At 46.4% G+C, this 16,852-nt stretch overlaps 1 protein-coding gene across 2 annotated transcripts in view; it reads right to left on the reverse strand.

Annotated features, from left to right (window-relative positions):
* The window catches only part of VAV3 (vav guanine nucleotide exchange factor 3), a 157,537-nt gene that overhangs the window by 35,462 nt on the left and 105,223 nt on the right, over positions 1-16,852 (reverse strand). For both annotated transcript variants that reach the window (XM_087827792.1, XM_087827793.1), the window contains exon 19: positions 15,489-15,534. In XM_087827792.1, the coding sequence (XP_087683918.1) occupies positions 15,489-15,534 (46 nt within the window). The remainder of the gene's footprint in view (positions 1-15,488; positions 15,535-16,852) is intronic.

The raw sequence follows: 16,852 nt of genomic DNA on the forward strand, positions 1-16,852 counted from the left end.
CTCTGCACTTCCAAGGGCAAACATTTATACTTTTCTGTCTCCCACCTCTATGCAAAAGAAAGCTCCTAAAATGCCGCCATATATGAAAAAAGCAACAAAAACAACTCTCCAACGATTTAAATTTTTTGGCATCCAAAAAGTATTCCTGCGGATGACCTGACTCATCTTACACGTACTCACTCCTTTCCCACTCGGCGTGTTCTCTCTCCGAGTTCATTCCGTCTCAGTTTGGGGCGACAGCATGTTGAACCGCGGTGCTTAGAGGGGGTGACTCCTTTGCCTGCAGGCCCTGTCCACACGCCTGTTTTCCTTGAATAATGGCGCTGACAGTGAACCCCACTTTCAAGGGGCTAAACCTGAAGAGTGCTTTTTCGCTGGGCTGAGTTGCGTAACAGTTATTTTCATCTTAATTATCACGAGTGGGAAGGCATCTGGAAGATGTAGCTCCCTTGGCTTTGAAACAGGGGAACTAGCAAAGAAACTAACTCCTGTGCCAGCTCCTCTAGACAGCCACGGAAAGACAGTGACCGGCGGCCATACCCCTCCCGGTGACACAGCAAACTCACTGCACCCCTCCTCCCCTCGATGAGACCCATCCTCACTACAGCTGCAGGGTGAAGAGGCCCTCGGAGGTCATTCATTTGTTGGTACTTTGGCTTTTAGCTTCTGTACCTTCGCCTTTTCCTAAGGCATCCACGTGTTTCTGTATTTATTAATTTTTAACTTTACAGCCCTGGCCAGTGGCACTCGGTGGTTAGAGCGCTGGCCTGTGGCCCGAAGGGTCGCGGGTCTGACTCCAGGTCAAGGGTGCATCCCTGGGTTGCAGGTTTGATTCCTGGCCCTGGTTGGGGCGCATGCTGGAGGCAACCAATCAATGCGTCTCTCTCACATCGATGTTTCTCTCTCTCCCCTCCACTCTCTCTAAAAATCAATGGAAACAACAACAAAAATCTTCCAAATGTTGACTTAGTGGTTAGAATGGAAGAGATTAACAGCATGGCTGTGCCCTTGCCCTCACAAAACTTGACATCCAACAGAGAGAAAGAAAATGATATACAGGCGATTATTATGAACCACTATGGGTTCCATGGTACAAAAGTTGCAAGAACTATGGGAGCATAAGGCAAGAAGGCAGAATCCCATCAAGGGGTCAGGGGAGGGACCCGCAATGGGGAAGAGTCCCGTTAGGAAGTGAGCTGGGCAACAGGACTCCAGTCTGTGTAATGACGTGGGTGAGATTGTTTTTCTATGAGAAACGAGACTTTAAAAAGTGCTCTCATTAAAATTATAAAAATTTATGGAATTTTAAATAACAATGAAAAGTTAATTTAGAAAACATAATTAGGATTATCCCTCAAACATTCATTCCAGTACAGTTTAGGGTGTGAAAAAACTGGAAACAATCTAAATGAATAGCAATCGGGAATTGGTTCAATTAAATCGAGGGGGCCTCCTTGTAATTGCCTGGCAAGCTGAAATTTAAGAATAACATTAGAGAAGACGGCTTTTAATGGATACAGAGGCATATTCAAATGTGTTGTCGAGGGGGGAAAGCGGGTTACAAACAGCAACGTACCAAAAAAGGCCACATTTCTGTTTGAAAAACAAGGAGAGAAGCACGGGGGGGGGGGGGGGGGGGGGGAATGACTGCGAAGACACCCGCCACCATGCTAACAGTGTGTTACACTAGGGTGGCAAAATTATAAGAACTTTTGGCTTATCTAAAGTTTATATAGTTAACATGTGTTCCTTTTGGGGCATTTTTTAAATTAAGCTATTTTTGTCCCTGTTCTTAAACAAAGTCCTTCAACAACACCTTGGTTTTTCTGAAAAATACAGTCCAAATTCTCCACGTCCTGACCACAAGCACAGGCACGACACAGTGGTCACCTACCACGACATTCCAACCACCAGCCATCGGGGCTGCCCCTTGTCAATGCTGCGCCTGTGCGGGACTTAGAAGGAGCACCCCCTCTGGGTGGACTTGGCGGCACGTGGCACATTCGCGCAGGAAAAGGCTCCCTCTCCTTCCTCTGGGAAGACATCCCTGGGGGAGGCCGGCTGCAGTTCCCTTCCCTGGGCACCTGGTGTAGTACACACAGGGAAGGTGACCGTGAACTTACACCTTGCAGGCACGTACTCCCATTTGTTCCACTGTGTTTCCACGACCTTCTGAATGACTGTTACAGAAGTGATTGTATTCAACATAAACTGTATGTTATTATTTTGTTTCCTCCCCATTTGAACGCAATCTTCACAAGGCCAGGGACAGTGAATCATCCAGCTGTCAAAGTTACGGGGGGTCCGGTCCCCAAGAGTCTCTAGATAAATGTCCATTGGATAAATGAAAGGCTGGGTGAATGTTGATCCTCAAAGAATAAAGTTTAAAAATAAAAACATTTTTTCAAAATGTATTTCTTGACTAATTCTGCTTATACAGATATAATGGCCTAATAGGGCCGTTTGTTGTGTATACATATCACCAAATTCTCTATTTCATCTCGGGCACAGCTTCAGACTGTCGGGCCTCAGAAGAAAGATCTGACAACTGCAGTTCTAGTCTCTCTCTAACACACTCTGGGACTCAGAAATCTCCAATTTCCCCAAGTGTATCTGCCAAGGGAAATAAGTTGGCACACTCCAGACTGGCTGGGAGAAAGCTTCTTCCTTCCTAAATGAACAATAATTGTTTAGATTTTCAAATCATTATGTGCCCATAAGCAAAGAATTAAACAGCTCAGAAAGCAAATGAAATTTAAATCCATAATCTGACTAACTGCTCACATGGCATAGCCCTGAAATTTTAAAGCCGGAGCCCTGAATTTAAAGTGATGTTGTCATTTTTAAAAAAATAATAGTAAGTAGCTGTGCTGCTTTCAGCCCTGAGTCCATTTGGCAAAATGAGGCTGCCAGTGAATTAATATCCCCACAGGTCATCCATCCACATGCATCTAGTCCCCTCTCTCCAATTAAAAGTGCATTTTAAAATATGACAAATTGTTTAAAAAAAAAAAGGTTATAGTTAAGGCTGAAACATTAGACTAGCTCGAAAAACATGCACGGAAAAACACCGTCTTAATTTTGATTCCCTTCTATTTGGATTTCTCCTTAAAGAATTTCGATAAGGGGTAAAGGGGCCCATCTGCCTGAACCAGAGAGGTGAGGCCACTGGGGCGTAAGTCAGCGCTGAGGCTCCCGGAGCCCGAATGCGGCCGCTGCTCGATGACCAAGGTTCCCGAGATCCAATAGTTCTCTCTCCTATTTTACTAAAAGCGCTGAGAGTCAAATGGATTTTATCCAAGGCGGCTGGTTTTGAAGTTTCTGATGTCCCAAATGCATCCCGCAGACAGGTCCTCTGATGAGGTTTTAGCAAGGACACCGACTGCGTGGGTGACAGCTTGGAGGGGCCCGCGAGGGGAAACCACTCTCCGTGGCGGTGGAGCCGAGGGAGGAAACTAGGGTTCGAGGCGAGAGGGGAGCTGAGGGGCTCGGCAGCCGGCAGTGAGCTGAATAATACTTTACTAGATCCCCCTGGGGGGTGGCGGCAGGAAGGCCAGGGGGACGTGGAGGGATCCACCCAGGCCAGGCAGGAAGGGGTGCTCTGCCTGAGAAAAATTTCAGAGCAAGAATAAAACTGTTTAAAAGTCAATCTGACTTTTCTTGTCACCATGGGCCACGAACTGTGAGCAATGTCAGTGATAAAACATCCCCCTCCCCACCCCACCCCCGACGCAGGGACCACTCCCCCGTCCCTGCCCTCCCGGGGCATCTGGTCCCGCAGGAAGCTACCTGGGAACTGAGACCAGGCGGCGGCCCTGGACTCGTCTGTCCGTCTAGCCGGGGACATAAAGCACAGACGTCAATCACCGCATCTCACAACATAATCTCTACAACTCCGTCCATCTCCCGCCGGCCCACAAAATCCAGGCTGGGGGCCCACTGGTCTCACGAGCCCTGACTGCACGTGGCCATCCCTGCTAAGGGCAGGGCAGCTATCATCCAGGTGACCCCAGGGAGCCCCCGCTGACCTGATCGGAGGGAGGGGTGGTCCTTCTATGTCGACGCCGCTGTGCACACACCACATCCTCCGCCCTGAAAAGTCACGGGGCCGAAAGGGCACGGACACTTTGGCCGTCCCTGCCTTGTCCCCACGCTAGTGATGGGTGAACAAGGCAACAACGAACTAAGGCGACGGGTGTTATCTGTAAAGGCAGTTGTTCAAGGTGGGTGGTCGCAGCTGGGAGGAGAGGGCACATCCGAGAATGAAAGCGAGGATGGGAAGGAGTGTGTTTTGGGGAAGGCTCCTGAGTCCCGCGCAAGGGGGTGGAATCCATGAGGCCTGGACACGCGCCCCTATTTCAAGCAGCTCAGTGGATCCCCGTGGCTCTCGACTTCCACTCGATCTCTCGTGCATCCGCAGCACGATCATCATCGAGGCAGACTGGTCTCTCAGAGCAGGGAGCAGAGGCCTTTATCTCCTTGCTTTAAGGGGCACTTCAGGGTAGAGAGCAAAGGCTTGCAGAAATCACCAGTTCTCCCTGCGCTTATAAAACCTGAATTATGGGGGAGATGATGCTAAGGGGGTCCCAGAGGGAAGAAAAGGAAAGAGCCAACCTTTGGCCAACCCGACCGAGGATGGGGGCAATGCCCCGGGTGGAGATGGAGACAGAGGGCTGTGGCTCCTGGGCACCAGGAGCGTCCCCGTGCTCTGTGGCTGTGCTGGGAGGCAGCTGGACAGCACAGGCTACCTGGGCACCGAGGAAGGTCGGGCCCTGGGCCTCAGGCACCCTCCTGGTCAGACACTGCCCTGCCCCACAGGCAGGATGGGAACAGGCCGTCTTCCAAAGCCAAACTGGGGACAAGAGGCTCAAGGCTGGAATTAAGCTGATATGAAGAAAAATGTTAAGTGGCTTTCTTTTGTCCACTCCAAAACTGAAGGGCCGAAATTTCCACCAGCTGCTTTCTGCTGTGTCAGTCATTTTAGAGGCACTGGGACAGAGCTCAGGGTCCTTAAGATGGTCCAGCTACGCCCGGCTTCTCCCCCTGAGGCTGCTGCACCAACCGCCCGGCACACTGTCAGCACTCTTTAAGCACTTATCCACAGCCTTTTCAATACTGCAATTATCGCTGTGCATGACACTCTTCTACCATCATCTCAAGATAACTGGAAATACTTCACCTTAAAAAATAACACTAGCTAAAACTTACATAGCGCTGACCATGGGCAGGGTCCTGTTCCCAGAGCTTCAGGTATATTAACTCACTTAAGCCTTGTGAAAATCCTATAAAGCGAATCTTATCATGACCCTCATTTCCAAGAGGAGGAAGTCAAGCCTCAGAGGGGTTAAGTGACTTGTGCAGTCACGGAGCTGGTAAACAGCAGAGACAGGATCTAAATCCAAGGCAGCCAAGCTCTGAAATCCACACACCATTAGTTTTCACAAAAGCATTACAAGCAAGACATGTGGGAGCCAGTAGCTTGCAGGGACCGCAGCATCGCCAGGGGCCTTGGGAGCCTGGAGACCGGGCCCTGCCTCTGCAGGTCCCGGCTCGCCTCCCACACCCGCCCAGACCATAAATCCTGAAGATGGTGGTGATGGCAACAGTGAGCGCCTATTAAGTGCATACGAAGAGCCAGGCACTGGGCTGATGCTCTCCAAATGTATTCTCTCAGTTAAGCCACACGCAGCAATTCTGGGGGGGTGGGTACCGATTGAACCCTACTCGAGAGGACAGGTGGAGGCAGGACAGATGGACCAGCTTCCCAGGGCTGCGCTGCGAAGGGGCAGAGCTCAGCAGTGAGCTGGGCAAGGCCAGCTACGGAGCCTAATTTCCTGTTTGTTTGAATTTAAATCCAGTCTCGGTGTGGCCTCTTCTTTCTACCCTTAGTTCTAGCTCTGTTCAGCTAGTCTTCAGATGGCTCTCCGGGTCCACTGTTCTATAATTTAGTTGTAATTCTGATGTGGTGGTGGGAGGAGGTGAGCACTCTGCCATCCCGCAAAGCCTAAATGTTTAATCACTTGTATTGTCTTCCCTCCTACACACTGCACTGCGAGCATGCCTGTCACGGGGCAACAATGCAGGACATACAATCCAGCAAGGTCTCCAGATCTGCCTGGGAAATTAGATGCAATTTTTACACCAAATGGTGTAAACAGATTTATTAAAAGGAGCACTACAGTCATTGAGGATGGAGACCCCTGGCTGACGACGGTTTATGTTATGATTATACCCACAGAGATTGGGACCAACAATAAAACACGAGATGGGAAAACATGATCATCTATAAATCACTGAAAATGCCGAAGTCATGCCCAACCCTGTATCTTACACAAACCCTAATGAAGACATTAAGGGGAAAGGCCGTGCGTATAAAGAACAAACAGAGCAACATTGATTCCATTAGTTTGGGGTCATTTCCTGATGTTTGGCTATGATTTTATTACCTAATCCTATTAAAAGCAAAGTGAAGACGGACTAATGAGGGATCTAGCATGAGCTTCCTTCCTTGCCGTGACCCGAGGTCAGCAGGTGCTCCAGGGGCCACGGACCTGCCTACTGACTCCCCCTTGCAGACTGGGGCCCTTCAGAAAAGCCCTGCCAGGGCTGACCAGTCTCCTCTCGGGTCATCCTCACCCAGGACCCGGACATTCGTGCAATTACAAAACTGCCCTTGCCTGGAAGCCCTGGCATCAAGGTCAGATGCCTCCTTCCTCTGGGTGAGCGGTTCAAGCGCTGCTTCTTCCGCGCTCTGCAGAAGGGTCCCCTACAGCCGACACCTCACTTCCTCCCCCGAGCGCCGGGCACGGCCCACGCCTGAGGCCAGCCCAGCCACGACACGAATCTCTGGGCAAAGTACACTCGTTTAGTGCATATGTGGCCCTGTGTCTCCCAAATTAGTTAAAAACAAGTCATGTTTTCACTGGTTCAATTTTCTAAGTTTTTATAAAACTGTGGTTAAAAGCTCAGCTTCAATTGTGTTTGTAACTTATGTGAACTCGGGCACCTGCCTTAAACTCTCAGGGCAGCTCTCCCATCTGTAAAATGGGCATATCTACCTCACAGGTTTTCCTGTGAGGATTAAAAATAAACGTATTCTTCCTAGCGCATGGATGAATATCACCCTAGCATTCACCCCATGGTTACTTCACCAGCGTGCCAATGAGCGTGTTAACTCATAGATAAGAATTTAAAGTTGCCGCACATGTACATGAAACACACAGCATGAGAGATGAGCGGAGAAACTCAGAGCAAGGTCCCAGAACCTGTGCTTGTGCAAACTGGAAAAGATGTGAGTGACCGTTCTAGAAAAATCTCTCTGAAGAATGTAGGTGGTTCAGGAAGAATTTCTAAGGCTGCATATTAATTTTTTTTTTCCAGCGAAGCCTACCATTGGGGTGGCTATGCATTAAGTGGAATTTCTGGCTTCTAGCTGGCCGTGTTATTACAGGAGCGCCCTGGAGCAGTTGGCTCCCAAGCTACTCATCGCCACGTGTTCACTCAAATTGTCTCCGACTCTTTTGCAATCAGGGTTCGGGGCTCTGGGTTTTTGAGGGAATCAGTGCTGACTATGCAGAGAACGTCCCCAAGGGGAAAAGTCAAGAGCTGATAAGAAGATCAAGAAGATCACAGGGAACAAAGGAAGACAGGTTAAGTCAGTGTTCTCTGAAACTGAAGACAGAAAAATTCTTGCTTACACTTTTATTCTTCACATTATAAAACCCTCCTGCTTGGCTACTTGGCTCAACCTCTTCTTTCCTGACTATTTTAACTTAAAAAGTAAAACTAAGCCTGGCTCTGTGTCCTTATAATCTCTTCTTTATTTTTTACTTCTGATATTCTTTATTTATGAGGGACAAAAAGAGCCACCCCACTACTGTTGCTGGTCACTCCTTCTGCCTGTCTTCTGTGGTTTTCCAAAACCTCACAGCTGCACCGTCTACCATGACCTCAAAATTTTTTGTTCTTCTTTTGGCTTTTAACGATGTTTCCAACAGCAGGGGCCACAGAAGCGAACAAGAAAGGGTGTGTCTTCTAATAGAGAGAAGTAGGAAATCAGCACGTTTTCTGACCCAAGGGCCTGAAAATGTCACCATGGATGCATTCCTACCTCTGACACTTGGAAGCCAACAGATTACAGACAAAAGTAGACAGGAGCTACCTTTATTGCACATTGATTTATTTTCTATTTATGATCATTTCAATTGGTGCATCTGTTTTCTCACACGTTTGTTACTCCTTTCTTTTTTTTAAGATTGTCATCACTTTCATCTACTGGCTAAAGTGCCATATTAGTCATTAATTTTTCTTATTTGTAAATAATTTTTAAAATTAGGAGATGGGGAAAAAAAGATGTAAAGACTCAGGTACAAAAAAAAAAAAAAAAAGCAGTGAAATTTCCAGTAAATGGTAATTTTGGAAAAAACTACATAGAGACTGTAATAACTATATGGCTGACCTAAAATTCCACCAAAACAGCTAATCAGCCACATAATTCTAACACTGAGAGGCTGAGATATATGAAAATGATGAAGATTCCACAACGCAGTACTTATTTTTACCTTATGACACCAGTTTGTATGTCATGACTAGGTTCGGTTTTCTATCTTGATTAGAGCATTAGCTCATTTGTGCCAATTGGTAATCTTGTGATGTAGCTAAGGCAACTATCTCTACCTTCATTTTATATGGTCGGGAGGGCAGGAGGGGGCTGAGGCTATTAACTTGCCCAAAGATTTACACAGAAGCCTGGACTGAAACCCATGTTTTCAAACTTCAAGCCCATACTGCTTCCTACCTGTAAGATACGAATTTCTGTCAATGCCTGTTACTGGCAAGTTACCCTGTACCAAGCACATCTCTGCATATTATGACCACACAGGCAGGAAGTAGCTGAGCCAGGACTCTGTATCTAGTTTCCTCTGGTTCAGGCACCCAAACTCAACCAGTACACTTTACTGCAATATTACTCTGCATGGGCATTCTCAGAGCGAGTTAAATTTACATAACATTCTCACAAACCCAATCACAGCCAAATTAAAACTTTTTCAGATAAAGATAAAAAATAGAAAAACAGGGGAGGTTTTTTTTGCCTTTCAGAAATGTTATTGATAAAAATTGGCAAGAGACATGAAGTATGTTTGTTCTTGTGCTCCGATGATGATTAATGAACTCTTTTTTGGAGAGGCAAGATCTGCACTTGGCATTAATATTATAAACTTTTCTCATCCCAGTGGCTTCTCTTTAGGTGGGAAAAGCCGTTACATAAGGCAGTGATTAATGAGATGCCCCAAATGTTGATTTAGTCCCAGATAGAGATCTTTTTCTCTCAAATCTAGATGCTTCACCAAAATTAATTTTAGGTCACACTACAAATATGAATAAAGTGCCAATTCAAGTTGAAAATACATCATATGCTCAACGTGAGTCCATATGCTTTTTTCCCAATTTCTTCCTGTTTTGCTAGGGAAAAAACATCCTGGAACAGTCAGATTCCAAGAAGGTGTTGCCATTTCATTTTTTCAAAACCGTTGGCCAGATTCTGTTCTTGGATGCCGCTTGAATTTAAATGGAAGATACATAACTTTTTAAAATATGGGATCCCCAAAGCATAGCATTACATGTTTTAAATGGCAAATTTCTTCCTCTGGGAGTTCAAAGCTATAATATTAGCAATATAATAGCAGGTGGTGGTGGAGAAATATAGGAATGTTTTCATTTTTCATCCATCTCATCCTGTCCATGTGCTCTAAAGAAACTGAAAGAGAATTCTCAGTCTCAAGAAAGGAAGTTCTGCCCTGAACTCAAGATATCCTGTGATTCTCCTTGGGGCCGCTTAAGATAACAGGAAGCCACCAACAAAGCTGTTGGTATCTGGACATGCAAAGACACACTCCCTGAACAGGTCATCAAGAGCAATATGCCAGGTAGGACACCAAAGCTGTATTCTACCTGCTTACAACTGGCTTCCGCAGGAAAGACTATATATATTAAACACCTAATTTTTTTTTAATTTCAGAAAGAGTTAGGGAGAGGGGGAGAGAGAGAGAGAAACATCTATCCGCTGCCTCCTGCAGCCCCCTACTGGGGATTGAGCCTGAAACCCAGGCATGTGCCCTGAACAGGACGACACTCAACCCGAGCCACACACCGGCTGGGCAAACACCTAATGTTTTCATGGCAACATATAAAACTTCTTAGATGAAAGCTGTAAAACACAGAATTTGCTTTGCAAAGGAGGACACACCTATACAGCATCTCTCAAATAAAACCGAAGTTGAAATTTTCTTATTTTGATTAAAAAAAAAAAAAAAATTGTTAAAACTACAAATCTTTTAAAATAAGAGGTCTAGTCTCGGCTCCAGGAATAGTTGCACAAATTAAGACCAGAAGAGACTGGTGAAATTAAGGAAGTAGGTCCTGCATGCAGCACTGCCAACGTTTTACCCGGTAATCACGGGCTGCTTCCCACCAGGAGCATCCCGGTGCCCGTCTCTGGGCGCCCACCCTGCCCTGCCCCGGCCGAGGCACCTGAGAGAGGAAAGGCAGCTGGGCAAGGCGTGGGCGCGCCGCGGGCGACGGCAGGAGGCCTGTGCACTCGGGGCGAGGCCTGGGCGGAGAGGGCACCTCCGGAGCCAGCAGGGCGCGGGCGAGCGTGGCCACGCGCCTTTCCGAAATCTGTCGTCGTGGCAAAGGGACTGAGAGAGGCCGTCCTGTTAATAACCACAGGAGGGTCAACCAACCGCCGTCGTCCGCAGCTTAACAGGGGCTTGGCATCAGCTCCGAGATTCTAGAAGCCGGAGCCGGCTCCCCAGGACGCCCGCACAGCTGGGTTTCCTCATCTCCCCGGCAGGAATCTCCATCACTGGGCTCTACTACACCCGTGTTTTCAAGTTCATTCTTTCTATGTGAAATGTATTTTTACGCTTCTACAATTATGCTCCCGATATTTAGATTAGGATTTACGTGTGATGAGAAATTAGTTTCAGAGGTGACAGGAAAGACAAAAGTAGGTTTGACTGATTAATATGGAAACGGTGTAATCATCTATGGGTATGTTATTACTTATTTATTATAGACAAAAGCTCATTTACTAACGCCTTCAGCAACATACATCTGCCTCCTTAAAAAAGAAAAAGAAATCATGAAGTGTATTTTTAGATCAGTGATTTTGAAAACCCCAGGTTGGCATTTTTTCTCCCCAATGTTTTCTTATTTGGAAACTAAAAATATAAAATTTCTCTGTTGAGCAAATTGCCAATATGTTTGAAACCACCTCTGAAAGAAAGCAACACTTCCGTTTAGATTTGAAAGGAGTTTTTCAATCCCTTGAAATTAAAACATTAAAGAAAACTGTAATAAACTGAAATACAATACAATAAACCAGCATAGCAAAATTTTTGTTTATATAAATGAAAGCACATGTGGATGACCCAGCTTAAAAGCAACTGGAGCCCACACTTGCTTTTGTGTTTCCCAATTCCTTTTGTGTCCACACTACACAATCACATTTCTTATATGTTTATCAGACTATTCGCTCATTGTTTTCACGACAATGTGCCACACCATAGTGAATCAGGATCTAAAACAGTATTTGTAATATTAAAATATCTTAATATGTACACTCGTGCATAAATCAAGACCTGAGCCTGTGTCTCCTTCCTTGGGCGGAATATAAATTCCTTGCGGAGAGGGGCCGTGTTTTGTAATTAATGACATTGCTGGCGCACGCTGCTCTATAAGACACAAGGTTGGGATGAAAGAGGGATCTCCCGCGTTCCTTTCTTCCTGCAGGAACAAAGGGAATGGCATTTCTACCAGCCCGCCCGCCTGGGGAGACAGCGGCCCTCTTGGAAGGGGGCTCCGCTGAGAAACGGTCAGACGTCGCCTCTGCGAATGAGACAGGCCTTCCAGGCCACCTTGCTCTTTGCAATCAAGGGCTTCGCCGTGAGCGCCGAGAAAGACCTCTTATCAGTGCACCCATTATCTGCCCACTTGCTATTCAAGGTTATCACAAATCGCACGCGCTGTAACCTAAGGTCAGAAGGAGACGAGGCACCCGAACATTTATTTCCCTCCACTTCATCTAATCTCAAGGAAACACAACACAGAACAATGAACAACTGAATGGAACAATTTGCCGGAATGTTTTAAACGCGAGGGACTGTGGACTCGAATGCAAGATGCCATGTGTCCCGCAAACGTAAGACGATTTTGCAATCGTCTAAAGCATGGACTTGATGAGAAGAAGGCATATCCCGCTATACAGATGTGCCACATGCAAACTGAATCTCGTATCGCCTGTCCTTAGACAGAAGGACACTTTTAAAGCTCAGTATTAAAATTTAATTGGTAGCTCTGACCTTGAGTGCCACTTTAGGGGAAAAATATTATACCGGTGCTCAGATTTCCTTGAGATTTATGATCTCATGCGCTTGAAAAGGGCCCAGCACCTCCGTGTTCCTGAAATAATTGATCTGTCTCTCCTAAGTGCTATTTTCCTGAATCTAGCATCTGATGTCTCAGGAAGAGAAGTACAAGCTGATGAAAATACCTCGCTATATTTAAAAACTCCAAAAGAGCTACCGGAATATGCATCTAACACATCATTACATTTATAAAACAGTCAAGATCGTAAACTGGTAAACTTCTTAGCACACAACAGAAGACAAGAGAATATAAACTAAACTGCAAAGCCATGTGCAAGTATTAATTACAAAGATTCACCACCATTATTAATAAAGAGTGAACACTTTAAATGTGCCGACACGCCCCATGGCAAACCTACAGCTCATATCTTTCTTGGTCTGAAAAGGACTCCACAATACGCTCTGTATGTTTTCAAACTCAGCAGTTACAAACACTACTAACTGCACCAAAAACTCTGGCCACGTGGCTCGGGGGTTGAGCGCCGACCCCTGAACTGGGAGGTCACAGTTCGATTCCTGGTCAGGGCACAAGCCAGGTTGCGGGCTCGATCCCCGGCGAGGGGCGTGACGGAGGCAGCTGACCAGTGACTCCCTCATCACTGATGACTCTCTCTCGCTCTCCTTCTCCCTTCCTCTCTCTGAAATCAACAAAAACTTTTTTTTTCAAGATAAGCAAAATATGACAGAGGAGCCTCTGTGACATTGAGGAGCCTGCAGCGCAGAAAGGACACAAAGGGCCAAGGTCAACTGCAAGTGGACAGCTAGGCTGGGTCGGCAGCCCAGGCAACGTGGCCCCGAGCCACGCTTCTGACAACCAGCGGCCGCATGCTGCGTGAGTGCAGGGGGCCGGCTCCGCGAGCGCCAAGAACCAGACGGCGAGAGGGCCGCCGCACGCAGGAAAAGCTAGTCATTCTCTGATTCGCTTGGGAAGATCTGGACGTGCAAGTTCTTTTTCCACAACAGAAGGTCTCCAGAGAAGACACATCACTCACCCTGGTACGTGGCTCTGAAAACTGAGATCTGATGAAGTGGTTCCATCTGACGCCCCCCAAACTGTTTAACTGCTTTTCTCTACAACACCCCGAGTGAGGCCCTGGAGAGCAGTCGTGTATCAGCACTGGGGAGAAGTCAACTAAATTAGCTGGAAGGAAAATTTAAAGGAACGCCACGGGAAAAGCTCTCACAGAAGATAATGCCCGTGGAAGCAGTCTGTCCGAGCGGAGGAAGCCTCGGCGTCACTGGTCCCGTCTGAACGTCCTGGGAGTGCGGCATCTCACACCGCTGTGGGGACCACCGAACAAGTCGCACGGTGGTCATGGGGAGTGAGACCATCATGGAGCAGGGTTAACGCTAACACGGCGGTGCGACTTGCGAGAGAAAGAGGCGAAGATACCAAAGACAACCAACTCCAGACGCACACACAACTCCAGGCTAACGTCAAAAGCCACCTACAGGGAGCAATGGCTGTTATCACATCAGGGGCTACAACAGGAAAGACCATCAACTACTTGCTTTTTTCAGAACTGTGGGAAAACGAGAACGCACTCATAAATTTATTATACTTACTGGAAAGATCTCTCAATAGACAGACAGACAGACATACAGATGTATAAAATTACAAACATAACATATAATACCACTTCTTCTGCATTTCTGAGTTCATTCTCCATGAAGTCTTTCGTGATTTCTGGACAAACTGGAATATCAGGAGAGTGACACCTATACAAAGCCATCGCCCTTCGGATAAACTACTTTATTATGGGCCCACTTTCTCATGTTTATAATCTGTGAATTCACAATGTCTCCCTTCAAATAATCTAAGGGCTCCTAACACGTTTGCCTATAAATAAATTGTTAACAGTCAAATGCACTTCCCTGTTTGGGGGAAAGGAGGGTGGATTAAACGAAAATGCCCATAGAAGAGAAAATATTTTTAAAATAACATTTATAAAGATTAGGTAATTTTTTGAAACAGAAATACTGTAACTCACAAAAATAAGAAAAAAATAAAAATGCTCATGGCCATACACTCCTACCAAACAGAATAGTAGTTACTTCTAAATATGACTGCAGAATCCTTTGCAGAGGGCACTGTCTTGGGGAAGTCAGAACTATTACAAAGTCAACCAGAACCCTTCTTTCTTTTTTTAATGGCCTTGATTTTGTGCTGAGGTTAAAAGAGTGAAACGGATCTCAGCAAGCCAGCGAGGCGATTTCTAGCCAGAGGCAACAAAGCTGTCAATCTTCTCGCACAGCTCTGAGCTGGCGTGGCTTCCACGGGCGTGGCTTCAGTTAGCAGTCAGAAAGCTTTGAACACCGAACTTGACAACCAGGCGAGCGCCCTCGACGGTGCAAAAACCAAACCCATAACCCGGATCCTGTTCCAGCAAGACGGCGGTTCTAGAGCTGGACTCCTTCAGCCTTGAATGCCCTTCACCCACAATATGACCACGGACGGAACAAATCTTTGGTAATTACACTGTGGAAGGCATTGCTCAATGGGCAACCGAGTAACTGCCCTAAAATAACGACAGGGCAGGCCTCCCGCTGTGAAATGGAAAACAGCTCTGCGCTCCCTGCGGACTAAGTCCTCCCATGACACAGTTTACCCAAGGCATGAGGGAAGGTGCTGTCCCAAATGGGGAGGGGACCGAAGCTGTCTGGTTTTTGAGCCCCGCCCGCCATCCAGGTAGAAAATGCTCCTGTTTAAGCACCAGTCTGCTGGTGGGTTTTCCTTCCAGATTCGGGAGGGCGCAGGGGACGTGGGCTGGACGAGGGAGCGTTCACCAGGCGCCCGAGGCTGTTCAGTAAAGCAAATAACCAGCTCAGCCGCTGATGGGGAAAGAGCGGAGCTGCCGGTTACACGCCATGTGACCCTGTCCTAGGCGCCACTGTCGGGTAAATGATTGACACACGACACTGTTGACTCCTGGTCACACATTATATACCGAACCACGAGGAACAAAGGCCAGTACTCCGCCTGGCTTTCTACAGCAACCCCCATATCCTGTCCCGGTCGCTTCACTAAGTCATAACCACGACGCACGGCCAGAGACACACCTGGATCCACCGGCCTGGGGGTCCTTCGCAGCCCATTGGTCCGTTTCTGTGCAGAAAGATAAAAGAAAGGTTTTGTATTAGGAAAGTGTGTTACTCTGTAAAGAATCTAATAAACACTGTAAAACCTTAAATAAATAAATTGTTATGTTGAATCTCGATGGTGGATATCTAGAGGTTCATGATGCTAATATCTCAAATGTATGTTTAAAATTTTTAATTAAAATTTTTAATTGAATAAATTGGGGGTTTTTAAAGTATATTACTTGTGACACTTTGGAAGGCCAATGAATACTGTACTTTTTCCTTTAAAAAATATGACTACATTGGATTCAAACACTGGGTTCTAAAGTTTGTTTTTACCATTTAACCTTTTCGTTTCTCTATTAAGTCTTCCACTTGAACCCATTCCACTTGCTAAGTTAGTAAGTGTAACAACAGGGAAAGAAGTATCTTTCCTTTCGCCATCTCTGGGTGTTATTGCTCATTTTTTTGAAGTCATAATTATGAGAGCAAAGCCCAGGCAGACCGGCTTGGTTGGAAAATGCTCCCGGCAAAGACATATGATCTCCAGAACTCTAACTCGGCTCTTTCTGAGCCTGACAGGCCAGAGACTGGAGACGATGTACCTCCAAACAAAGACCTGTAGCTCTGAAGTTAGCAAACCCCCAAAGGGGAATGGTATTTTAACTGCGGAGCAGTTGTATCTTAATTCTTTAAGAAATAAACCAGGCATGCAGTTGGTGAACCATAGCAGCCAATTCTTACTACAGAAAAGGAACCCATAAGAAAAACTGTGCATTACAAAAATTACACATGAGACGCAAAACGAAAGAGATTTTAAAGCTTTGAAAACGCACGGTCACAAGTTCGGTTTCATATTAAATTCATTACCGCCTAATAACTACGGTAATCTCACTAATTAAAAAGGACTTGACTTTCACTTTTTATTGCACAGCTGGGTGGAATGCTGCGTCTGTAACGACTGTATCACTCAGACGTTCACAACAGTAGTTTTCTTCTGCTGTGTGTCGGGGTCTGCGCCTGTGTGCAGAGCACCCCTGGCTCTGCTCAGCACACATTACCCAGCGGTTCCTCTTTGGGTTCCTCCTGTCATTTCCTTTCACAAGTTACACGGGGGAAATGGGCTCTTACAGATTCCAAAGGGCCTCCAAGCAGACAGTCAGGGTTTTCAGGTGAAAGCAAATTGGAGAAATCTTTTAAATATAATTTTTGTTTTTCACCCCACTCCTTTCACAGTGGATTTGTAAAAGGGCCAACAGGATCGTGAAAATCAGCACGGAAGCTACAGTGAAGGAGATGGACATCTGTACGGGAAAGACGAGTGACAGGGAGAGCCGCTGTGA

Source organism: Miniopterus natalensis, chromosome 19 (genome assembly GCF_054644295.1).
Source record: "Miniopterus natalensis isolate mMinNat1 chromosome 19, mMinNat1.hap1, whole genome shotgun sequence".
Lineage (NCBI taxonomy): Eukaryota > Metazoa > Chordata > Mammalia > Chiroptera > Miniopteridae > Miniopterus > Miniopterus natalensis.